At 43.0% G+C, this 26,476-nt stretch overlaps 1 protein-coding gene across 1 annotated transcript in view; it reads right to left on the minus strand.

The window, feature by feature from the left end:
• The window catches only part of MRPS28 (mitochondrial ribosomal protein S28), a 151,084-nt gene extending 125,979 nt beyond the window's left edge, over positions 1-25,105 (minus strand). The window contains exon 1 of the mRNA XM_089335456.1: positions 24,887-25,105. Coding sequence (XP_089191582.1) covers positions 24,887-25,096 — 210 coding nt within the window. The 5' untranslated portion in view covers positions 25,097-25,105. The remainder of the gene's footprint in view (positions 1-24,886) is intronic.
• Between the last annotated feature and the right edge of the window lie 1,371 nt (positions 25,106-26,476).

Below are 26,476 nucleotides of genomic sequence, written 5' to 3' on the forward strand. Positions count from 1 at the left end.
GCTGCTCCACTTCCGATCTGACTCTCTGCTATGGCCTGGGAAAGCAGTAGAAGATGGCCCAGGTCCTTGGGCCCCTGCACCCGCATGGGAGACCTGGAGGAAGCTCCTGGTTCCTGGCTTCGGATCTGTGAGGCTCTGGCCATTGCGGCCAATTGGGGGAGTGAACCAATGGATAAAAGACCTCTCTCTCTCTCTCTCTCTGTAACTCTTTTTTTTTTTTTTTTTTTAAGATTTATTTTATTTGAAAGACAGAGCTACAGAGAGGTAGAGACAGAGAGAGAGGTTCACTCCCCAGATGGCTGCAACAGCCAGAGCTGCATCAGTCCGAAGCCAGGATCCAGAAACCTCTTCCTGGTCTCCCACGTGGGTGCAGGGGCCCAAGGACTTGGGCCATCCTCCACTACCATCCCAGGCCACAGCAGAGAGCTAGATCGGAAGAGGAGCAGCCAGGACTAGAACCAGCGCTCATATGGGATGCCAGCACTGCAGGCAGCGGCTTTAACCTGCTGCGCCACAGTGCCAGCCCCTGGAACTCTGTCTTTCAAATAAATAAAATAAATCTTTAAAAAACAAAAATAAAAGAAAAGAAAAAAAGAAAGGAAAAGAAAAAAGAATCTCTGACCTGGAGAACAGCTCTTTAGAAATTGCCAGGACTGGGCCAGTGCCGCGGTTCACCAGGCTAATTCTCCACCTGCGGCGCCAGCACCCCGGGTTCTAGTCCTGGTTGGGGCGCTGGATTCTGTCCCGGCTGCTCCTCTTCCAGTCCAGCTCTCTGCTGTGGCTCAGGAAGGCAGTGGAGGATGGCCCAAGTGCTTGGGCCCCTGCACCCTCCTGGGAGACCAGAAGGAGGCACCTGGCTCCTGGCTTCAGATCGGTGCAACACACCGGCCACAGCGGCCACTTGGGTGGTGAACCAATGGAAAAAGGAAGACCTTTCTCTCTGTCTTTCTCTTTTTCTCTCACTGTCTAACTCTGCCCATCAAAAAAAAAAAAAAAAAAAGAAAGAAAGAAAGAAATTGCCAAGACTGAAATGCAAAAAATAGACTGGAAAGAAGAAACAGAATATCCAAGAACTTTAGGACAACTAAAAAAAAAGTATAGGGTGTACATAGTAAGACTCTCAGAAGGAGAAAAATGAGAGAAATAAAAGGAATATTTGAAACAATGAGAATTTCCCCAAATTAATAACAAACATCTAATCACAAACCCAGGAAGCTCAGAGAACACCAAGTAGGTACGTGGTAAAAACCCTACACCAGGGTTTAGCATTTTCAAACTAGAGAAAACAAAGATGAAGAAAAAATCAAAACAAAAGCCAGATGCTGGGTAGTAGGGGCAGCATCTTACATACAGAAGACCAAAGATAAAAAATGCATTGATATTCTCTTCAGAAACCATGCAGTAAGAAGACACAGTATACTAAGTGAAATAATCTATAACATTAAGGGGGAAAAAACACCCACCAAACTAAAATTCTGTACCTGTAAAATCCTTTTTTAATGTTCGTTATTTACTTGAGAGAGAGCGAGCGAGCGAGGCACACAGAGCTCCCATCTGCTGATTCACTATCCAAATGCCTGCCACACTCAGGGCTGGGTGAGGGCTGAAGCTGGGAGCTGGGAACTCAATCTATGTCTCCCACGTGGGTGGCAGGAACCCGATTACTTGACCCATCACCATTGCTTCCCAGGGCCTGCCTTGGTGGGAAGCTGGAGTCAGGAGTCAAGAAGCCACAGCAGGAAGTTAAACTCAGGAACTCCAATGTGGGATGTGGGCGTATTAACTGTTAGGCTGAATGCCCACTCTTACCATGAGAAATTATCCTTCAAAAGAGAATGAGAGGGGCTGGTGTTGTGATATAGCAGGAAATGCAGCTGTCTGTGATGCTAGTATCCATTATGGATGCTGGCTCATGTGCCAGCTGCTCCACTTCAGATCCAGTTCCCTGCTAATAGTCTAGAAAAAGCAGTAGAAGATGGCTCAAGTGCTTCAGCACTGCCACCAACCTGGAAGACCTGAATGAAGCTTGTGGCTCCTGGCTTCATCCTACCTCAGCCCTGGCCATTTCGGGCATCTGGGGTTAACCAGTAGGTGGAAAATCCATTCATTCATTCTCTCTCTCTCTCTCTCTCTCTGTGTTTGTGTGTGTGTGTGTGTGTCTCCTTCTCTCTAACTCTTTCAAATAAATAAACCTTTCAAAAAAAAAGTGAAGGAGAATTTAAGACTTTCTTAAACAAAATTTAAGGGCATTTGTAGTCAGTAGGCCTTGCAAAGAGTGTTAAATTCTTTAAAGAGAAAATTATAAAGTTCAGAAACTTTTATGTATATATATATATGAGGAACATTAGAGAAGAAACAATTTTTATTATTTTTCTTATTCTTAATGGATCTAACAAGTACCAGTTTGTTAATGATAAAAAAAGTTAATTCCACAAGAAGAAATACAATCTGTTTATGTCACCCAACAGGCAAGAGACAAAATAAATGAGACAAAAATTGATACAAATGCAAGAAGAAATAGATGGATCCATAGTTCCAGTTAGAGATTTCAACACCTCTCCATCAGAAATGGACAGACCCAGCCCAGAGAAATTGAACTCAACAACTCCATCAAGGAAAGAGATATAACTGTCATCTATAGGCTACTTCATCCAACAACAGCATAATCTTCTCAAGCTCAAATGGAACATTCACCATGACAGAAACATTTGAGACCGTAAAATACACCTTAACAAATTTAAAAGACTAAAAATCATACAATTTCAACTTTCAGACCCAACTGAATTAAATTAGAAATCAGTAACACAAAAACAGCTCAAAATTCCCAAAATACTTGGAGAATAGAACACACCTTTCTAAATATTACATGGTCAAAGAGGAAATCTCAAGAGAAATTAAAAAGTACTCTGAACTAAATGAAAATGAAAACACATTGTGAGATGTAGTGAAAGCAATTCTTAGAAGAGAATTTATAGCATCGAATGCATAAATTAGAAAAGAAAGCTCTAAATCAATTACCTATGCTTCCACATTAGCAAACTAGAAAAAGAACAAATGAAATCCAAAGTAAATATTAGGGGGGAAAATGGAATAAAAACTAGAGTAGAAAGTAACCAAGAAAACAAAGAGAGAGGATACAACCTTCTAATACCGCAGTCTCTATTTATGGTGGATATGTTCCAAGAACCTCAGTGGAATCCTAAAAGCAAAGATAGCATTGAACCTAATATACAATGTTTTCTCCTTTCCACACATACCTATGGTAAAGTTTAATTTAAAAATTGGGGGTCAGCATTGTGGTATAGCAGGTAAAGCTGCTGCCTGCAACACTGGCATCCCATATGGGCACCAGTTCCAGTCTTGGCTGCTCCACTTTGATCCAGCTCTCTGCTAATGTGCCTGGGAAAGCAGAGGAGGATGGTCCAAGTGCTTAGGCCCCTGCACCTACATGAGAGAAGCTTCTGACTTTGAACTGGCCCAGCCCTGGCCATTGCAGCCATTTGGGGAGTGAACCAACAGATGAAGCATGTGCTCTCTTTCTCTCTCTCTTTCTCTCCTTCTCTCTGTCTCTCCCGGTTTCTCTCTGTAACTCTTTCAAATAAATAAATCTTTAAAACATTGGGCATGGTAAGATATTATCAATAATAACTAATACTAAAATAGAACAATTATAGCAATATATTGTAATAGGCATTAAGAATATTCTCTTTCTCGCTTTCTCTCAAAATATATTATACTGTACCCATCCTTCTTGTTGACCATAACTGGAGCCATGGAAAGCAAAACTGCACATAAGAGAGGACTACTATATCAGAAGTGAAAGAGGGTACATTACTACAGATCCTATAGACATTAAAAGGATATTAAAGGGGATGCACAACTGGTGCAATGGTTAAAACACTGATTGGGACACCTATATCTCATATAGGAATGCCTACTTCAAATCCCAGCCTCTCCACTTCTGATCCAGCTTCCCACTAATGTACACAATGGCAGGGAGCAAGGATGGCTCAAATGTTTGAGTACCTGTCATTCATGTGGGAGACCTGGACTGAGTTCCAAGCACCTGGCTTCGGTTTGAACCAGCCACAGCTTTTGCAGGCATCTGGGGAGTGAACCAGCAGGTGGAAAATCTATCTATGCCTCACTCTACCTTTCAAATAAAATGAAAATTTAAAAATAATTTTCTTAAAAAAAGAATAATAAAGTGTCGCTCCCCCACTCGCGGAGGAACGACACCGGACACTGTTTTCTTTCCCGGTCCTTCCCGGATTTGCTGCCGCTCCCCCACCTCCGCGGAGGAGCGGCACCAACTAGCTCTCCGACCAACTCTCTCAGGGGGCCACGCATGTTGTCTCTCTCCCCCTTTTATAGTCCTCTCCCACCAATCCATGCTCTGCTGCCCATGTGCTGAGCATGCCTCTTTCTTCCAATCAGAGGCTGGATCAGGAATCAGCTAATTAACGAAGCAGCTGTGTAAGATTTGTTTACTCCCTCTCAGCACCATATGGTGGGAGATCAGACACATAGAGTTAGTTTCAGTCTACAGTCTCAGTACTTATTCGTCTCCTGGTGCCCCGCCATGTTGCGGGAGACAGACCCTGTTCCCCACAATAAAGGATTAGTAGGAGCTATATGCTTACAAATTTGATAATCTAAATGAAATGGACTGACTCCCTGAAAGACACAATTTGTCAAAACTCACACAAGAAACAGACAATCTGAAAGGCCTATATCTATTAAAGAAATTCACTGAATAACTAATATTTTTCCAAAACAGAAAGCACCAAGCCCAGAATTCACTAAATTCTACCAAATATTTAAGGGAGAAATTACATGAATTCTCTACAACCTACTTCAGAAGATAGAAGCAGAAGGATTACTTAACTCTTTCTAAAAGACCCATATCACCCTAATATGAAAAGTACAGGGGGCTGGCGCTGTGGCATAGTAAGCCAAGCCTCAGCCTGAGGTGCCAGCATTTCATATGGGTACCAGTTCGTGTCCCAGCTGCTCCTCTTCTGATCCAGTTCTCTGCTTATGTGGAAGCAAGTGGAAGATGGCCCAAGTGTTTGAGCCCTCGCACCTGCATGGGAGACATGGAAGAAGCTCCTGGCTCCGGAATGGCTCAGCCCCAGCTGTTGAGGCCATTGGGGAGTGAATCAGAAGATGGAAGACCTTTCTCTCTGTGTCTCCCTCTCCCTGTAACTCTACCTTTCAAATGAATAAATAAAAATATTTTTTAAAAAAATCTTTTAAAAATAGACATTACAACGAAACAACACACAAAAGGAATATTTATAAAAAGAAAACAATGTGGGATTTACAAAAAATAATTTAATGTAACCCAACACATCAAGACTGAATATGAAAAACAAGGAGAAGGTATTTGCCCTAGCAGTTGAGATACCAGTTAAGGTGCCTGCATCCCATATCAGAGAATTTCAGTTCAACTCCTGCTTACAGCTCCTGACCCCAACTTCTTGCTAATGTACACTCTGGGGAACAGTGACAATGGTTCAAGTAATCACATTTCTCCCCCCTACCTGGGAGACCTGCATTGAGTTCCCAGCTCCTGGTTTCAGGTGGCCCAGTCTCAGCCATTAAAGGCATGTAAGGATTGAACCAATGACGAAAATGCTCTCTCTCACACACATATAAAGAAATTTTTAAACAAATCATATGGTCATACTGACAACTGCAGAAAAAGCATTTGACAAAATCTGACACCCAGTCATGATTTTAAAACTCTAGTAAACTAGAGACAGAAGGGATTTTTTTCAACTTGATAAAGAATATCTAGAAAAACCCTATAGCTAACATCATACTTAATGATGAGAAACTTGAAGCTTCCTACTAAGCTCAGAAAGCATCAGGCAAGGATGTATTCTCTCATCATTGCTTTTCAATATCATACTAGAAATCCTTGCTAACACAATAACATAAGAAAAGTAAAACGTATACAGAATGGGAAGGAAGAAATAAAACTACTTGTTCATAGATGGTATTATCACCTAAGGAGAAAATCTAAAAAGAATCAACAACAAAAAAACTCCTAGAACTAATAAGTGATTATAACAAGGTTGCAGGGTATAAGGTTAAACAGAGACAGTGAGAGAGACAGAGAGCTCCCATCTGCTGGTTCACTCTCCGAATGCCTGCAACAGCCAGGGCTGGGCCAGGCCAAAGTCAGGAGCTGAGAATTCATTCTGGTTCTCCCAGGCAAGCGGCAGGGAAACACTTCATTGCTCATAACCTACTGCCTCCTAGGGTAAACATTAGCCAGGAGATGGAATTAATTGGGAGCAGAGTCAGGACTCACCGCCAGGCACTGTGATATGGCATACAGGCCTTTGAAAAGTCTTTTTAAAGAAACAGTAGTCTAAGGCCGGCGCCGCGGCTCACTAGGCTAATCCTCCGCCTTGCGGCGCTGGCATACCGGGTTCTAGTCCCGGTCGGGGCGCCAGATTCTGTCCCGGTTGCCCCTCTTCCAGGCCAGCTCTCTGCTGTGGCCCAGGAGTGCAGTGGAGGATGGCCCAGGTGCTTGGGCCCTGCACCCCATGGGAGACCAGGAAAAGCACCTGGCTCCTGCCATCGGATCAGCGCGGTGCGCCGGCCGCAGCACGCCGGCCGCAGCGGCCATTGGAGGGTGAACCAATGGCAAAGGAAGACCTTTCTCTCTGTCTCTCTCTCTCACTGTCCACTCTGCCTGTCAAAAAAAAAAAAAAAACAAAAACAAAAAAACAATAGTCTAAAACAGTACTGAGAAGCCAAGAACCAAAATGACTCCTTTTCTTCTCTTATTGTTAAGATTTATCATGATCTATACTAGGGAAGTCCATAAGAGAAGCAGTGTTATCAAGAGAAATCATGAAAGCAACAAAAAATACTTGTAAAGAAAGTTAAAGGGAAGACTTTTCACAAAAATGCACAAAGATTTGGACAAATCTAGACAGCAAGTTTCTAGGAGAAAGGTTGCACAAAAGAGCATAATAACTCACAAAAGAAGAAAACACTGGAGTTTCTATTTTCTGTTTTTTATTTCACACTTCAGAATGGTTGTGTGTGTGTGTGTGTGTTTGGTTTTAAAATGTTACATATGATATATATGCACACACATATCTATGTATCTTTTCAAATTAAATATTGAAACATGCTCAAAATTTTCATAACAAGGGATCATGATGAGAAAAGACCTCTGTAATAGAGGTATATCACAGAAGCAGGAAAATAATTGGTAGGTGGGGGAAATACAGGTCTAGGAGGAGGCTAGAATTATTCTCTCTGGGAAGAGCTATAATGCAGATGGTAAATAAATGTGGGAGGAGGAAAGAAGATAAACTGGGATCAAAGGGTTTCTAGTAAGAAGTCTGACAAGAAGATAAAGCAATCAGGTAGACATGTAGAACTTCACTGGCAACCACCCTAGCAAGTGGACTACCTCTTTTTTTTTTTTTTTTTTAACTTATGTATTTGAAAGGCAGAGTTACACAGAGGCAGAGAGAGAGAGAGAGAGGTCTTCCATCCACTGGTTCACTCCCCAGATGGCCACAACAGCTGCAGTGTGGCTGATCCAAAGCCAGGAGCCAGCAGCTTCTTCTGGGTCTCCCACATGGGTGCAGGGACCCAAGGACTGGGGCCATCTTCTACTGCTTTCCCAGGCCATAGCAGAGAGCTGGGTCAGAAGTGGAGCAACTGGGACTTGAACTGGCACCCATATGCGATGCAGGCACTGCAGGCAGCAGCTTTACCTGCTATGCCAAAGCTCCGGCCCCAGTGGAACACTTCCAAAACTAGATCAATGTCTCTCTCTAAGATCCTCATTAGTCAGATGGTACTACGCAATTTAAATTTATTATTAAATGTTACCTTTCTTGATATATTTCAAGATACAAGATATCTGTCTTGTTCACTACTAAAAAAAATCATAAATAAATAAATAATCTTGGCTCCTAAAAGACAAATTTAAAAAAGAGTTGGCATATTTACCATTCTAAAAAAGAACCTCTAAATATCAATTTCTATTTTACATACAGCACCACCTTTTCAACACCACCCACATTCTAATGTTTAACAAACACACTAGTCAAAAAATTCATTCAGAGGTGTATTATTTAAAAGACTACTGCAAAAAAGTGTTTTCAGAGTTCTGATATAAAAATGCTAATGCTACATACTTCTTATTCTAACCCTGCACAATAAAAACACAGGGACAATGCAAATAAATAATGTCTGGAAAAAAATGTCTAGGACAGGAACTGATTCATAAATAAACATTCAAAGAAAAAAAAAAGTCCCTAGAGCAGGGTTGTGAATATAAGGAGATGAGACTACTAAAACAGTTTCACAAGAAAAGAACTGTAGATGGTAGCTGGATAATCCTGGGTTATTCCCTGAGCCAATTCAACTTAAAGGCATTAATGATTCCCTTTCCAGTGATAGGGGACACTGAGAATCCATGGTATGTAGTGGCAAACAACTGGAGAAATCTATAATCAAGTACCCACAGAAGACTAGACTTTGTGATGAGCAGTATTTTCAGCCCCAGATCAATTGGGTCAAAAAACATAGAAGCATAAAACTGCTCATTGTTTGTTAACTGCTCTGGAAAATGCACACAGGGCTTTAAGTTCCCAGCTGAAGGTCAATGCCGGGAATCTGAAAGCCTCTGGGACATTCCTAGAAGAAATCTTTATCTTCTTTAGTCACAGATCTGAGATTTCTAACAAACTCAAAGTCTAACCCTATAGATGGCTGAATGACAATGCAAACTGAATTCCTAATTTTGCAGGTTCCCTACTATTAAAGTTAGGGCATGGATTAGGAAGGCAGCCGGTCCTGAAAACTGGATCGCATAGCTAGATACTAATGACATCGGGAATCCTAAGCCCCTAAATTCTGTTGAGTGTTCTCTACCAGTAAAAGAAGTCCTTCCATTCAATCTGGGGAAGTCAGTCTGCTCTTTCCTGAAGAATCTGTAAAGGTCTACCCTAAGGTAGTGAGAAAGACCTGCTGACCCCCGAAACACCCATCTCCATTATTTTCATGGTTTCTAGATTTGCACCATTCAATATGATATTCACTAGACATATGGAGTTACTTAACTTTTTAAGGGAATTACAATTAAGTAATATTTAAAATTCATTTCTTCCTCTGTACTAGTTACATTTCAAATGTTCAAAAGCTGCATGTGGACAGCATTTTATAGGAAATTTCCAATACTGCAGAAAGTTCTACTGGACATCACTGTTTAGACCAATAACCAAACATAAATCTTGGCAGACCCTCAAGGGTGATATACAAGGTACAGTCCATGAGAAAATGGAATGTACATCAAAAAATTGCAAGATTTTGCCAATTTGCATCAATAGAAACTGGGGGGCCAGCGCTATGGCACAGCGGGTTAAAGCCCTGGCCTAAAGCACCGGCATCCCACATGGGTGCCGGTTTGAGACCCAGCTGCTCTACTTCCCATCCAGCTCTCTGCTGTGGCCTGGGAAAACAGTAGAAGATGGCCCCAGTCCTTGGGCCGTTGCACCTGCGTGGGAGACCCAGAAGAAGCTCCTGGCTCCTGGCTTCGGATCGGTGCAGCTCTGGCCGTTGCAGCCAATTGGGGAGTGAAACATTGGATGGAAGACCTCCCTCTCCCTCTCCCCCTCTCTTCTCCCTCCCTCCCTCCCCCTCTCTCTCTCTCTGCCTCTCCTCTGTGTAACTTTGACTTTCAAATAAATACATAAATCTTTAAAAAAAAAAGAAACGGGATATTTGTAAGAATGCATCTTATTTATTTATTTATTTTTGACAGGCAGAGTGGACAGTGAGGGAGAGAGACAGAGAGAAAGGTCTTCCTTTTGCCGTTGGTTCATCCTCCAGTGGCTGGCGCGGCCGGCGCGCTGAAGCCGGCGCACCGCGCTGATCCTAAGCCAGGAGCCAGGTACTTCTCCTGGTCTCCCATGGGGTGCAGGGCCCAAGCACTTGGGCCATCCTCCACTGCACTCCCAGGCCACAGCAGAGAGCTGGCCCGGAAGAGGGGCAACCGGGACAGAATCCGGCGCCCCGACAGGGACTAGAACCCGGTGTGCCGGCGCCGCAAGGCGGAGGATTAGCCTAGTGAGCCGCGGCACTGGCAAGAATACATCTTAAATGTACTGGATCATCATGAGAGAAAAACAGTATGGTTTCAGGGCAAATTATTTTTTTAAAAGATTTATTTTTTATTTATTTGAAAGCCAGAGTTACAGAGAGAGAGGAGAGGCAGAGAGAGAGAGAGAGAGAGGTCCTCCATCCTCTGGTTCACTCCCTAATCGGTCGTAATGGCCAGAGCTACACCGATCCGAAGCCAGAAGCCAGGAGCTTCTTCTGGGTCTCCCACATGGGTGCAGGGGCCCAAGGACTTGGGCAATCTTCTACTGCTTCACCAGGCCATAGCACAAAGCTGGATTGGAAGTGGAGCAGCTGTGTCTCAAATCGGTGCCCATATGGGATGCAGGCTCTGCAGTCAGTGGCTTTACCTGATATGCCACAGTGTAGGCCCCAGGACAAATTATTTTGTTAAGACCCATTTATATTTATTTATTTGAAAAAGCAGAGTTACAGAGGGAGAAGGGGAAAGACAGAGAGAGAGCGTTCTTTCATCTGCTGGTTCACTCCCCAAATGACCCCAACAGCCAGGGTTGGGCCAAAGCCAGGAGCCAGGAGCGCCCTATAGATCTCCCACAAGGGTGGCAGGGGCACAAGCACTTGGGCCATCCTCCACTGCTTTCCCAGGTACATTAGCAGGGAGCTGGATCAAAGTGGAACAGCGGGCCAGCACCGTGGCTCATTTGGTTAATCCTCCACCTGTGGCGCCAGCATCCCATATGGGCACCAGGTTCTAGTCCCAGCTGCCCCTCTTCCGGTCCAGCTTTCTGCTGTGGCCCAGGAGGGCAGTGGAGGATGACCCAAGTGCTTAGACTCCTGCACCCGCATGGGAGACCAGGAAGAAGCACCTGGCTCCTAGCTTCGGATCAGCACAGCGCCATTTGGGGAGTGAACCGGAGGAAGACCTTTCTCTCTGCCTCTCTCTCACTGTCTATATCTCTACCTGTCAAAAAAAAAAAAAAGTGGAGCAGCTGGGACTTGAACAGGCAGTTAATTGAGATGCCAACATTGCAGGTGGTGGCTCAATCCACTGTGCCACAGTGCTGTTCCCAGGCCAAATTTATTAATATGGGATAACTAGGCAGAGATTCTGAATATAGTGTGTTAGCTTACGTGACTGACAGCAGCTTATAATAGTTTGCTTGGTTGGTTGCATGAAACCTAACCCAAAGACTGACTACTCTATAAATGCAGTTGAAATACCAGAACTTCCTTAGTATACCACAGAGGAAGGTATCCAAAAGGCTTGGAGAGAATGGAATGTTGGAGTGGATTTATTATTTATGACCTGTTGACCTCATATGCCCCTAGAAGGATCTACTCTCTACAGGCTAGGACTGTAAGTGGAAACTACTGCCACATAAAGGCTCCATGAATTTAATGATGAGATCCTCACATGCCAGGAATCAAGGCAGCATTTAATAGGCTAAGATATGGTAGGCATGGTTAATATAATGCAACAGATCCTAAACAATAATCAAAATAGTTTGATTATTAGTTTGATTTGTAGAGCTCTGGCTGGTTAATAGTGGTGTTCCTAGAAGTGAAACAGAAACAAAAACTCTAGATCTAGTGACCATCAGTTTGACATGAATCACCACAAATGGATGTCATTTTCCCTCAACCAACTCCCAGATCTCCAGGCTCTTGAGTGAAGAAGAGGTCATGTCCCCTTGAGAAAGAGTCCTGCCTACATAGTAAAAGAATTTTACCACCAATCTTCCTCCTAGCTTTCCTAAGGGCATTATGGCTATTTACCAGAGTGACTGTCCATAAGGAAGAAAAATATCAGAGCTTAGAGAGATTATATATCCTGACACTAATTCTTAGAGATCCAATATGCTGCAGAACAGGGCTTAGGGAAGTCATATGATTATTGGAATTGCAGCTCAGGTCCATCCAAAAAACTCACCCTGTAGTTATCATCCCAACTCCAAATGTACAATTGAAATAGGCATACTCAGTGACTGGCAGCCTCTCCATATTGGTGTCCTGATCTATAAAGTGAGAGCTAGTAAAGACAGGAAAGGACAAGTGGAAGATATCAGAACTTCCCCTACCTACCAAATAAATCAAAGATATTACTATATTCTTGGAGGACTACAGCAATTAGCACTCCATCAAGGACTTGGGAGATTTAAGCATGATGACTCCTACCTCATCCCTATTTAACTTGCCTACTTGGCCCTGCAGAAAACAGATGGGTCTTACGAAGCAATTTATTATCATAAACTTAATCAGGTGGTAACTCCAATTGCAGCTGTTGTTCCAGATGTGATTTCATGGCTGGAACAAATCAAATATCCCCCAGCATCTGGTATGCAAATACTGATCTGCCAAAAGCTTTCTTTTTCTAGATCTCTCATAAAGAATGTCTACCTCAGGGTGATGTCAATCTTCTAGCTCTATGTTGTTACCTAAAATCTATATAGATTCTGATTGTCATACCATTCCACTGGACATCAGGCTAGTCCATTACACATGCTGACTAGATCCAGGAGTAAGAAATAGTAACTACTCTAGATACATGGTAAGACACATGTATGTCAGGCAGTGGAAGTAAGTCTCACTGCAGTGAAGTTCCTAGGGGCCAGAGGCCTGGAACATGTTGAGATACCCTTTCTTATCCCTAAGAAAGAAGCGGAAATCTCAGTGCTTCTTTTTTAATCTTAGAAGCAACAAATACATTATTAGGACATGCTTCTCTAATCCTTTGACCAAGTAACCCCCCAAATCACATTCTGAGTGGGTATCAGAACAAGATACGGCTTTATAGCAGCTCCAGGCTCCCAGACAAGCTATTCTACTTCCTGGGCTATTCCACCTGATGTAGCTGGAAGTGTTTGTAGTAGATGTGGCTGGAGATGGAGACTCTGACAGCTCTCTATGGATGACTTACAATGCAGAACTGGGATAGCACCAAAGAGGAGGTCATGTACAGCAATAAAGGAATAGCTACCCAGTGGGAGAACTCTGGCCGATACACCTGATGATTATTTTGCCTGAAGAGGTATCCTATGTTGATTGCATTAAGTGGCTAATGATTCTGCTAGATGGTTAGGAACTTAGGAACACAACTGGACATCAGATGACAAGAAGGTCTAGAAAAGAGATGTGTGGGTAGACCTCTCTGAAAAGCCACAGAGGAAGAACATAAATGGCGCACATGCGCATGATTTTTTCAGCAGAGAATCTCAGTAAACAGGTGGCTAAAGTAGCCAGTCATATGGATGTCAGTCCAATGTGTTTCCCCAGCCACTGCTGTCCTTCCAAATGGGTTCAAGAACAAAATAGTCACTGCAGCAGGAATGTACTTCTGTCTAAGTGGTAACAGGGGTACCCCTAGAAATTTTACCAAGGTGGCAAGCCACTGTGTTTTTACTGCATTTGGATTATGTGTGATTTCTGGAACACTGACTTCTATTCACTCAGGTTGATCTGGCTACTCCCCCTGCTAAAAAACCATTATGTCAAGAGCAAGGACCAACACCAAGCTTGCAGTATAGCAGACTGATTACACTGGACCATTCTGTATAGAAAACAAAGTGGTTAATGTTATCATTGGAATAGATTTACTCTGAATATGGACTTGCCTTATCTACCCACAATGATCCTACCAAAACCACCATCCATGAACATACAGCATTCATTTCTCAGTATTAAGATAATCCACATAGCACTGCTTTTAACTAAAGAAATAACAGGAACCAGTGTGGGGTAATGGGCTCATACTTATGAAATTCACCAGTCTTACCTGTGTAATGATACTTTCTTTAAAAAATTAAACTTTTAGGGTGGGTATCTGCCCTAGCAGTTAAGACACTAGTTAAGAAGCCCACATCCCATATCCGAGTGCCTGGGTTCAATTCCTGACTCAGCTCCAAATTCCAGTTTCATGCTAATGCAGACCCTGGGAAGCAGCAGGTGATGGCTCCAGTAGCTGTGTTCCTGCACCCACGTAAGAAACATGGATTAAGTTCCTGGCTCCTGACTTTGGCCCAGCCACAAGGCCTGGTTGTTGTGGAACTCTTTCTCTCATAAATTAATTCTTTTAATTTAAAAAATTTCACTTTTAAGATAATTGCAGCTGGCGCCGCGGCTCACTAGGCTAATCCTCCGCCTTGCGGCACCAGCACACCGGGTTCTAGTCCCAGTCCGGGCGCCGGATTCTGTCCCGGTTGCCCCTCTTCCAGGCCAGCTCTCTGCTGTGGCCCGGGAGTGCAGTGGAGGATGGCCCAAGTACTTGGGCCCTGCACCCCATGGGAGACCAGGAAAAGCACCTGGCTCCTGGCTCCTGCCATCGGATCAGCGCGGTGCGCCGGCCGCAGCGCGCCGGCCGCGGCGGCCATTGGAGGGTGAACCAACAGCAAAGGAAGACCTTTCTCTCTGTCTCTCTCTCTCACTGTCCACTCGCCTGTCAAAAAAAAAAAAAGATAATTGCAGGTTCATGTGCAATTGTGAGAAATAATGAGATCCCTTGCACCTTTACTCAGTCCCCTCAACGGTGGTGTCTTTTAAAATCACATATAATATTACAACTAGAAAACTGACATTGATACATACCTTATTCAGATGTTGCCAGTTTTACATGCATCATTTGTAAGTGTATATGTACATGTATATGTAGTTCTATGCAATTTTATCAGTAATATAGGTCCCTCTATCCTATCTCCTACCCATCCACCTTCTCCATTCCTAACTCTTTGCAAACACTGACAGTTCTCTATCCCTATAATTCTTTTTTTTTTTGACAGCAGAGTTAGACAGTAGAGAGAGACAGAGAGAAAGGTCTTCCTTCCGTTGGTTCACTCCCCAAATGGTTGCTATGGCTGGTGCGCTGCGCTGATCCAAAGCCAGGAGCCAGGTGCTTCCTCCTGGTCTCTCCCATGCAGGTACAGGGCCCAAGCACTTGGGCCATCCTCCACTGCCTTCCCAGGCCACAGCAGAGAGCTGGCCTGGAAGAGGAGCAACCAGGACAGAATCTGGTACCCCAACCAGGACTAGAACCCAGGGTGCCAGCACTGCAGGCGGAGGATCAGCCAAGTGAGCCACGGCGCCAGCCTCTATCCCTATAATTCTATCACCTCCAGACTGTCATGTAAATGGAATCACAAAGTATGTAAATCCTCTGAGACTGGCTCTTTTTCTCCCACTCAATACAACTTCCTTGAGAGTCATTCAAACTGTTACAAACATCAATTTCTCATTCCTTTTTTACTGCTTTATAGTATCCCATGGAAAGGATGTACCATAGTTTAACCATTCACTAGTTATAGGATACCTGGGCTATTTCCAGTTTGTGGCTATTACAAATTATGCTGCTATGAACATGTGTGTAAGTTTTTATAGGAACAACTTTCACTTCCTTCATTCTCTCTCTCTCTGTTTTTCCAATTTGAAAGGTAGATTACAGAGACAGAGGGAGAGGCAGGGAGTCAGAGATCTTCCATCCACTGGTTCAGTCCCCAAATGGCCACAAATGCTGCAAGTGGGCCAGGCTGAAGCCAGGAGCTTCATCTGGGTCTCCCACTGGGAGCTGGGGCCCAAGCACTTGGGCCAGGAGCATTAGCAGGGAGCTGGATCAAAAATACAGCAACCAGGACTCGAATAGGCGCCCATGGGTAGGCTGCCATTGCAGGCAGTGGCTTAACCCACTGCACCACAGTGTTGGCCCCAAGTTTCACTTCTTTAGGATAAAACTGCCTCAATGACATTCAGCTTCCAATGTATATTTATCTCCCACAGGAAAAACTAACCACCTCAACTTGGGTAGCTGAACAGAGGTCAGTATCTTGAGTTGCTGGCTCCTCGACTGACAACTTCCTGTGCCAGGACTGACTCACTGCCTAGCACTTGCCAACAGTGGAGTCCCCAAAGCTTTAAAAAAAAAAGTGGCGAACTCCAACTGAATCAAAGTTGTTTAATTTTATTCCCAAATCCCTATAAACGAGGCCCTACTCAAATGTGGTTGGTTTCCTTTATTTCCTCTGTCATTTAATGTCAATAGATAAAAATAAACTTAAGGGCCACAAAATTCATGTAATCAAAAAAGGAAAATTCAAAAAAACTTTAAAAGGAAAAACAAAATAAAGCAAAGCTTAAAAACAGTAAAAGAAGGAATTAAGATTTCTGAGAAAATAGGAATTAAGAAAGATCTATGAAGAGTGAAAGCCCATGTAGATTTGGGAAGTTATAAGAGTCTGATTGCTATAATCAGATCATATGACCATCCATAAAACAAAATACATGCAGAATATACACATCTTTTCTTCCAGGAAATGTATAGTACTTTTATAAGCCTATTACAGGCTGTAATTTAAACCTACTTTCCCTAGAAAATTCTATCTAGATCAAGTCACTCTTTCATTGTTTTTATATTAATTCAACTTGTCCTCTAAACACATTTTGAAAATATTAGACTATGCTGTGAAAATAAGCATTTTTATTACTAACTCAGAGATAATTCTATAATCTTATAATACAAAAAAACAGGCTGGCATCATAGTTAAACTCAGAAATATTTTTCAATACTTCTTTACACATGAAATGTTTTTAAAACACTGGTATAATTTTTATTCATAAAGTTGTCATGAAAAAACTGGTGAGAAAATAAAGGGTTAAGTAAAACATATAACTTTGCTACCATATCAATTTCATGTACTTAAAACCTATACTGAAAAACAAAAAAATTTTCTCTTACACTGAAACAGGTTTATTAATAATCCATATTTTGCAATTTTTTTTCAGTATTCTGAAAGGACTAAATACATGACTTAAATAGTGTATCTCCTAGAATATCTTAGTATTTTGAAACAAAAATGAATAAAAACAATAAGAAATGTACATGAAAAAGCAAAAAGCAATACAAAAATATTTGCATGAACTCCATCTAATATATTGCTAAAATTAGGTTAAAAGTATAAACTGTCTTGCAGTATCAATATTCTAAATAAATTACCCCAAATAGCAGAATGTTTGTGTGGCCCCAAAACTCATGAAAATCTTTTCTTCATGTGTTAAAGTGATATGCTACCCCCTATCGTGAGGAAACAGTAGTCATATTAACAAAGCAGAAAAACGAATTCTTTGCTCAACTATTGCCACCTTGTGGTTAGGAGATGGGTGATATGCTATGACACAGCTCCCAATGGGCTGACTAGATTCTACAAAACTAGATATTGTCTAAGTGACAGAAGAGAGATTAAGGCTCACAAAGGATTTTTTAATGGAAGGAGAAGGGTATTTGATCTTTAAAAAAAAAATCTTAGAAAACACTTACTATGGGGCTGGCACTGTGGCACAGCGGGTTAAGCTGCCACCTGCAGTACTGATATCCCATGAGTGTTGGTTCAAGTTCCACTTGCTCTACTTCTGATCCAGCTCCCTGCTGAAGCATCTTGGAAAGCAGCAGAAGATGGCCAAGTGCTTGGGCCCCTGCACCCACGTAGGAGACCTAAACAAGTTCCTGACTCCTGAATGACTAAGATCCAGTCATTACGGCCATTTAAGGAGTGAGCCGATGTATGAAAGCTCTTATATGTGTGATCATTCCGTCTTTCTCTCTCTCTTTCCCCCTCTCTGTCTCTGTACCTCTGCCTTTAAAAAAAAAAAAAATCTTTGGAAAAAATAGAAAGCAGTTACTAGGTCCTCTGTACAAAGTATGCACTATGGTAGTTACAAAAATGAACAGTGGGGCTTGCATTGTGGCACAGCAGGTTAAGCTCTGTCTTCATAAGGTTCAAGTGGTTTGAGCCCTGGCTACTCCACTTCTGATCCAGCTCCCTACTGATGCACCTGGGAAAGCAGCAGAAGATGGCCCAACTGCTTGGACCCCTGCCACCTACTTGGGAGACCTGGATGGAGTTCTGCGCTCCTGGTTTAAGCCTGGCCCACCTCTGACTGTTGCAGCCCTTTGAAGAGCGAACCAGCAGATAGGAGCGCTCTCTCTCTCTCTCTCTCTGTTTCTCTGGCTTTCAAATAAATAAATCTTCTTAAAAAATGAATAGAATTTTTCCTTCCCCTTATAAACAAAACAAAAAGTAGTTAAAGAGATACATATGTAACTAAAGCTAATTAACCAAAGGGAAGGAGAAATGGACAAATGAGTATGGGATGAGTAGGGAACTTACAACTTACATACAGAAAAAGGGTGTTTCAGGTCATTAAAATTTGAGTTCCCTTTAACTAGCAACCTAAATAAAATACTAGGATAAGAAATCCATGCTATACCACCATTGATTACATTTCTGGCCACAGGGGAAAGTTCTTTGTAAGCATAATTTGCTTCACTCCTACTGAAAATGCTTATTCTATAGTCCGCATATTTATATAGCTATGCTTTACAGACTAAGAATTGAATCAATGAGTAAATGAACTTTCATCACTATATATACATACATATTCTTAAATCCAACAGCAGGCCACCTGCAATGTTATTTTTCATTTAATATCAATCAACCATCAAATTGCGCAAATTTCATTACAACTTAAATTAACATATATATATATTCAGTTCCTATTTGTGTATAAAGCGTTACACAAGGGATGACAGGGTGAATTAAAAATAATGCTGGGGGCCAGCACTACGGTACAGTGGATTAAAGCCCCAGCCTGCAGTGCCGGAATCCCATATGGGTGCCAGTTTGAGTCCCAGTTGCTCCACTTCCGACCCAGCTCTCTGCTATGGCCTGGGAAAGCAGTAGAAGATGGCCCAAGTCCTTGGACCCCTGGACCCTCGCAGGAGACCCAGAAGCAGCTCCTGAATCCTGGCTTTGAATCAGCTCAGCTCTGGTCATTGTGGTCATTTGGGGAGTGAAAAAGCAGAAGGAAGACTTCTCTCTTTCTCTGGCTCTATCTCTCTCTGTAACTTGTCTTTCAAATAAATAAAATAAATTAAAAAATAATAATAATGCTGATCTCCAACTTTAGCTAGAAAACAGGTTCACAAATGATTTTAATCTAAGAGTTGTGAGGAACCATAAACTTAGTATAAAACAAAACCCCATGACACTCAAAAGGAGTTTCATCTGGTTGTTGAGACCACAAGGCCTAATAAAGGAGGTAATTTTTACAATAATAGTTGTAGTCAGGGACGCTATTTCCAGGTAAACAGCAGCAAAGATACGAGGTACTTCAAAACAAAACAAAAAGAAAAGCACAAGGAAAGGATCTAGCACTGTGGCATCACACAGCCCGTGATGCTGGCATCCCATATGGATGCTGGTTCCAGTGCCGGCTACTCCGCTTCCAATCCAGCTCCCTATTAATGTGCCTAGGGAAGCAGCAGAAGATGGGCCCCTGCACCCACGTAGGAGACCCAGAAAAAGTTCCTGGCTCCTGGCTTCAGTATAGCCCAGCCATTGTGGCCATTTGAGGAGTGAACCAGCAGACTGAAGATCTCCCTCTGTGTCTCTCCCCCTCTCTTTGTAACTCTGCCTTTCAAATAAAAAAAATAAATCTTAAAAAAAAAAAGTCATGGAAAAACAAAATTAAAAGATAAGTTTATCTGGTGCAAAAAAATTGAATGCATATGTAATTTTTGCATAAAATAAATTGTCATGGACTTTCTGAAGAACCTTCATACGCAAGAACTTCAAAAAATTTTTGCACAATAAACATTTTGAGTTCCATTTTCACAAACTTTTTGAAGTAACTTTTGTTTGTTTGTTAAAGATCTATTTATTCATCTGAAAGGCAGAGTCACAGAGAGACAGAGGCAGAGAGAGACAGAGAGGTCTCTGATCCACTGATTTACTCCCAAATGGAGTTTGGGAGCTGGAGCTGGGCCAATCTGAAGCCAGGAGTCTGAAGTTTCTTCAGGTCTCCCACGTGGGTGCAGGGGCCCAAGGACTTGGACCATCCTCTGCTGCTTTCCCAGTCCAACGGCAGGGAGCTGGCTAGAAAGTGGAGCACCCAGGACTCGAACCAGCATCCACATGGGATGCCAACACTGCAGACAGAAATTCTACCCACTATACCACAGCACCAGCCTTGATGTAACCTTGCTTTTTTTAAAAAAAAGAAATGGCTTAGGGAACAAATTTGTTTCAAAAAATTTACAGAAACCATTTTATAAATGAAATCCCACACAGAAACCAGACGGTGTTTCTGATTAAATAAATTATGCTAATTCCATAGGATGAAATAACAAGCAAATATTTTCTTAATAAAGTATAAATTTACACATATGTAATGATACAAAAAATGAAAGCTACATTTAAGAGAAAATATAGTAAATTTAAGTGGAAAAAATAGCAATTTTCAGGAATAACTGAAATTTTCTAAGTGCATTTAGCATTGTGCTAAATGCTTTAAATACTAATTTCATTTAGTCTCATGAATGACAACTCACATGACATAATTTCCTTTTATTAAAAAAAGGGAGATAAAAGGAGACATACAGGTACTAAGTGATTTTCCAAAGAAACAAAGCTGGTGAATGGAGAAGAACTAAGATTTAAAACAAGATTTCTGAGTGCTTATATTCTTAAATATTAATCTAGTTCAAAATGGTATTTTTAGTATGAATCAACTTGTATTTTTAAGTATTTGTGCCCATACATATGTGCATGCATGTATAAGCCTCTGGAGGCATGCATTAAAAAACAAACAAACAAACAAACAAAAAAACTCCCCAGTCTTGAGAAAATGAAGAAAAAAGACAAGGAGCTTTTACATTTCACACAGTAACCTTTGGTACCATCTAATTTTCTTTTTATAATAAGAAAATACTACTTTTATACTCCATTTTTTCAAAAATTATCATCACATAAGTGTTTATGCATCTTATAATCTCAGGATGCACTTCAATTAAATAAACCCAGACACTTCAACAAGTGATTTTTTTCATAAGTTGAACCGCTTACCACCTAAATCTGTTCTTATTCCTTATCATAAATATGAAAGTTAGTAAAGCACCAAAAACTTGCAATAAATATTAAAATTAAAACTAAAGTGATATTTTCAGTTTTCTTATTACTCTAACAATCGCTTCTGCTCCATTATTATTCCAGTCAGGCACATTTTACACTCTTAAGCCTGGTCTATTCTCAGTGGTAGAGACCGCATTCAGAGACAGGCCTTGCAAGTGTAACTGAAGTCCCAACATGTACCATGTGCACTATTCATTAATTCACCCACTTGGCAAACATTTACTGAGTGCACACTGCAGGTCAAGCATTGTGCTAGGTGTGAGGACAGAACAGTGAGACAAGGTCTCTGCTCTCCTGAAACTTACATTCCACAAGTGGGAGAAATCAGGAAAAATCTTATTCTGAAGTATACATACATTACTCTGGCCCCACAAATGACATATTAATGACCTTAAATTTGAGATTAAATAATGACATGTGCATAGGAAGTTGTGATTTTTGGTGATTTAATTTGTTTTTTTTGTTTTTTTTGTTTTTTTTTGCCATTAAAACCTTGATTTTGTCTCTGAATGTTTTGGCTCAAGCATACACTTACTTACTTTTAAAACAGCATTTCAGAGGCATTCTTAAAATAAAAAACACTTCATTTCCATCAAGGAGTTTTAGGTTCACAGCAAACTGAAGGGACAGCACAGAGATATCCAATACATTCCCTGCCCCCATGCCAACAGCCTCCTGAAAACCTACATGATTAGACAAGTTAAAACATATTAGTATTTAAGAAAAGAGTGGAATTTCATTCAAATAATTGTGCAACTCTGGAAGCATCACTAAAACTATTTTCTAGAAAGCAGAAGACTGGAGGAAAAATGGCTAAGGCCACACACAAGCTAAAATATACTGAGTAGATGCTTAATTCTGCACCAATCACTGTACTGAGAGCACTTTAAGTGTATTATTCCACATGCATTTCCCAATAAAAGTATTACTTCCACTGAGATAATAGAACAAACTCAGACAGGCTAAGGACCTTGCCCAAAGTCACTCCACTAGCAACATAGCAAAAACACTATCTGAATGCTGACAGCCCGAAACTGAACCTAAGTTTTTAACCTCTGTACTAGGAATGGTCTGAATGGTGGCAGGCTTCTATTGCTACAGCAGAGATGCTTATTTATTCTTGGAGGTTCACAAGATGTCCAGAAAACAAAAAGGTCATCTCAGTATAGAGCTCAACTTTAGGGAGATAACTGTCCTCAGTGTGTGTAATAATCTGGACAAGGGAGGAACTGGTCAGTGATAACAACTAAGAATCAGCAGCGCCGGGGGGGGGGGGGGGGGGGTTGGTGCCAGCGCTATGGCTTAGCGAGTAAAGCCACTGCCTGGGGTGCCAGCATCCCATATGGGCGCCGGTTAGAGACCCGGCTGCTCCACTTCCAATCCAGCTCTCTGCTATGGCCTGGGAAAGCAGTGGAAGATGGCCCAAGTCCTTGGGCCCCTGCACCCACACGGGAGACCTGGAAGAAGCTCCTGGCTCCTGGCTTCAGATTGGTGCAGCTCAGGCAGTTGCGGCCAATTGGGCAGTGAACCAGTGGATGGAAGACCTCTCTCTCTCTCTGTAACTCTTTCAAGTAAATAAATAAATCTTAAAAAAAAAATCATAAGGGGGGAACAAGCGTTCGGCCCAGAAGTTAAGATGCTGCTTGGGGTGCCCACAGTCCACACACTGCCTGGGTTACAGTCCTAGATTTGCTCTCTATCCCAGTGTTTGGCCCAGAGGTTAAGATGCTGTTTGGGGTGCCCACAGTCCACACACTGCCTGGGTTACAGTCCTAGATTTGCTCTCTATCCCAGTTTCCTGCTAATGGGCATCCCAGGAGGCAGCACAAGAGTCACCGCACCCAGGTAGGAGACCCAGACTGAGTTCTCAGCTCTGACTTAGGCCCAGCTGTTGCAGGCACTTGGGGAATGAACCAGCAGATCAAAGATCTCTAGCTCTCTGGGCCTTTCAAATAAATAATAAATGTTAAAAAAATAAAATTCAGTAATGGGCTCCAGGTAACTTCATGTAGAACAGAGGCTACAAACCAGCCTCCCCTGGAAATTTTCTTTTCATTAAACAAAGGTAACAGCTGAATATGCTTCATCTCCATTTAGTAGATGTTTTCTAGACCGTGATAAGGGGAGAACAACTGTTCAGGGAGACTCATGCGTCCTGAGTTGGACTGAGCATATTTGATGGATATTCTGGAACCTCTAGAAAACACCCCGGCCACCTCCTGGAAAAACTGAGCAGCCCTATTAGAGCTGTCTTGAAAAGGAAGGAGAATCCTGGGCACTCTTAAAATACCTTGGTTGTTTCCTTCATTAAACAAACATTTATTACTACTTAACATGTTGAAATTCCAAAGCATGGGAGACTTTTTGATGTGATGCAATAATTTCATTCTTGCTATAATTAACTCAGCAATTGAAATTTATTCTCTGGGAGTTTCTGAAGCTGTGTGGAATGTGGTATTATGGTGGGAGTGGGTGAAAAAAGTTGGAGAGAAACAAGGAAATTCCTTTCCTTTATAAATATTTGGAGGAAGAGCACTGAACTGTATTTATGTTTCCTACCTCACTGTGCTCAATCCTCAAAGCACTAAGCAAGAATGGATCTAAAATCCCTTAGATGTCATCAAGACAATCACAGCTATTCTGTTGAGTGACATATGCCTGCCTCCCCTCCAAACATCCATATTCTAATCCCTAGAATGTATGAATAAATTAACTTCCATGGCAGAAGGGAATTAAATTACAGGTGAAATTAAGGTTGCTAATCAGCTTAAAATGGAGAGATTATCCTGGATCACCAGGGCAGGCCCAGTGCAATTGTAAGGGGCTCCCAAAGTAGAAAAGGGAGGCAGAAGAGATGTTACAGTGATGTGGTAAGAGGACTCAGCCTTGTTGCTTCCGAGTCTGAAGTCAAGGAATGGGATGGACTCAGATTGAAGCAGGAAACACAACTTTCTCAGAACCTACAGAAAGGAACTCTGTCAACATCTTGATTTTAGATCAGTGAGACATCATCAGACTTCTCATCGGCCTAGAAACAATACATTTGTGTAAAGTCACTAAGTTTGTGGCAATTCGCTACAGAAGAAAATGGAAAATATACCAGGCTTCTTCTAATCCTGGGGTTTCAGGACAATTTAAACCACAGTAGGTACTAAAATGACCCTACGATATAGGACTCTCTCAGTCTGTGTACTGTTTGGAACTACTCTCCAGGGAGCTAAACACAGAAATGGAGTCTATTTTTACGTAACCCAATTTCACATCTGTTGTATCTACTTTTAGCAAGTCAAGCTTGTAGGCTTATTTTTCCCATTTTGTTTATCTAGAAATTTTAATATTTTACCAAAGTACTGGTTGAGACAAGTGGAAATTTTATTTCTTTAAAAAGGTGAAAGATTGACAGAATATATCACTTGCCAAAGATCGTGAAGACAGTCATTCTTTCATCTACCTGCTAATTACATACTCAGGAGGTACTGTGTAGAACAGCACTGAGCGGACCCTGCAGCTCCCAACCTGAGTTCCGTCTGCCCGCGCCCGTCAGGCCAGCAAAGGAGAGCGGACAGGGCCGGTCCAGCACGTGAATGCCACACAGGAGCACAACGAGTGGAGGAAGGCCACCAGCCACACGCTCGGCTCCCAGCAACCGGCCAGGGGGCCACCATTCGCCAACTCCACCGCCCACCCCTCTGCTCGCGGCTCCAGCCCCACGCCGTGCCCAGCCCTGCCCCACCCACCACGTCGCCGGCGTAGCCCCACCCCGAAGCCGGGCCCCGGCTTCCCGCGGCGTGAAGGCGGCTCCCGCGAGGGCTCACCAGCTTGGGCTCCGCCTTCCGCTGCAGCTCTGAGTGTCGCTCTAAGGCACTCGCAAAGCCGCCAGGACGCAGCCTGTGTGCCGTGGAGTCGGAATCGCCGCTGTCGGAGCCGCTCTCAGTGCTTGCGCCTCGAAAGGGCCGGCAGAAGAGAAAGACTCGCAAGAAATGGCTCTCGGCAGCCACGGAACGGGTCCGACACAGCGCCGCCATGACGCCTTCACCTCTGACCTTTGGCCTGGCTTCCGCAAGCGTGTGGGTCACGGGGGCGGGGCGACGAGCGGCCCGCCCACCTGCCGCGGAGCTCGGCCGGTTGTTGAAGGGCGGGCTCAGTCCGGTGCTGAGACGGAGCGCAGGGCTGAAGAAACTTGAAAGCTGAAATTGGGCCCCTTAAGCGTTGGTGGTGAGAAGTCCTCGAAGCGCCTTTGACTCGCAGGAATTTTGCCTTCTAGGTACCCGGTGGTCCTTGCCCTACGGTGTATTTTGGTAACGTGACACTTGGTGTTCTCCTGTGTGTCCCAGAGGGCAACAAGGCTCTGCCCGCACACCTACGGGGGTCTTAGCCCAAATAGGAGGGTCTGCTTTACTGCTGTTTACTTTCGGACCCCCCCCCCCCCCCACACACACACACACACACGCTATCCGGCTTCTCTGCTCTCTTCCATGTTACTTCTTGATACGTACTACGGCTGGTCTGAAATGCTCGCCCAACTTTGTAAACTCAAGGGCAAGGACTTTGCTTTTCTTGGACCCTTGACACCAGGCTCAGTAAACACCTGTGAAACCCCGGACCCAAGTTTGTCCTTTGCCACTTCTACATCCAGTTCAGCCATGTTTCAGAAATTGTGTTGAGCCATCTGGTCACCGCTCGGTAGCTACTATCCCTGCTCTAAGGGAGTTGGGGGATCTCGGAACATGCCTGGACACTGTACCATCACAGACCCCACTTTTCAGCCTTCTCCCTTTTTTTCTCCCAGTGTTTATTCCCAGAATGTGCCCACCCCCTTCAAATCCAAACTTGAGGGAGTGTTTTTCTTTTTTCTTAAGATTTATTTGAACGGCAGAGTTAGATCTTCCATCTGCTGATTTATTTCCCAAATAACCAGGCACGATAGCACGGAGCTGGATAGTAAGTGGAGCAGCCCAGATTCAAACCTGTGCTCCCATTAAAGATTCTAGCACTGCAGGCCTCGGCTTAACTGGGGTTGCCACAAGGCCAGCCCCATACGCCTTACACTGCATCTTCTCTGGCCCATGCAGAAAGTAGTCACTTAGTTAATGCCTCTTGGTAGCCAGTGTGTAGCAGTTTTGTTTTGTTTAAAGATCTATTTATTTGAGAGGCAGAGAGAGAGAAGGGGGGTGGGGTCTTCTCTCTGCTGGTTCACTCCCCAGATAGCCCCAACAGCCGGAGCTGCGCTGATTCAAAGTCAGGAGCCAAGAGTTTCTTCTGGGTCTCCCACGAGGGTGCAGGGGCCCAAGGACTTGGGCCATCTTCTACTGCTTTCCCAGGCCTAGCAGAGAGCTGGATCGGAAGTAGAACAGCTGGGACTTGAACCGGCGCCGGCTATGCCACAGCGCTGGCCCCAAAAGTTT

Source organism: Oryctolagus cuniculus, chromosome 6, assembly GCF_051225735.1.
Source record: "Oryctolagus cuniculus isolate XC-2025 breed Fujian yellow rabbit chromosome 6, ASM5122573v1, whole genome shotgun sequence".
Classification (NCBI taxonomy): domain Eukaryota; kingdom Metazoa; phylum Chordata; class Mammalia; order Lagomorpha; family Leporidae; genus Oryctolagus; species Oryctolagus cuniculus.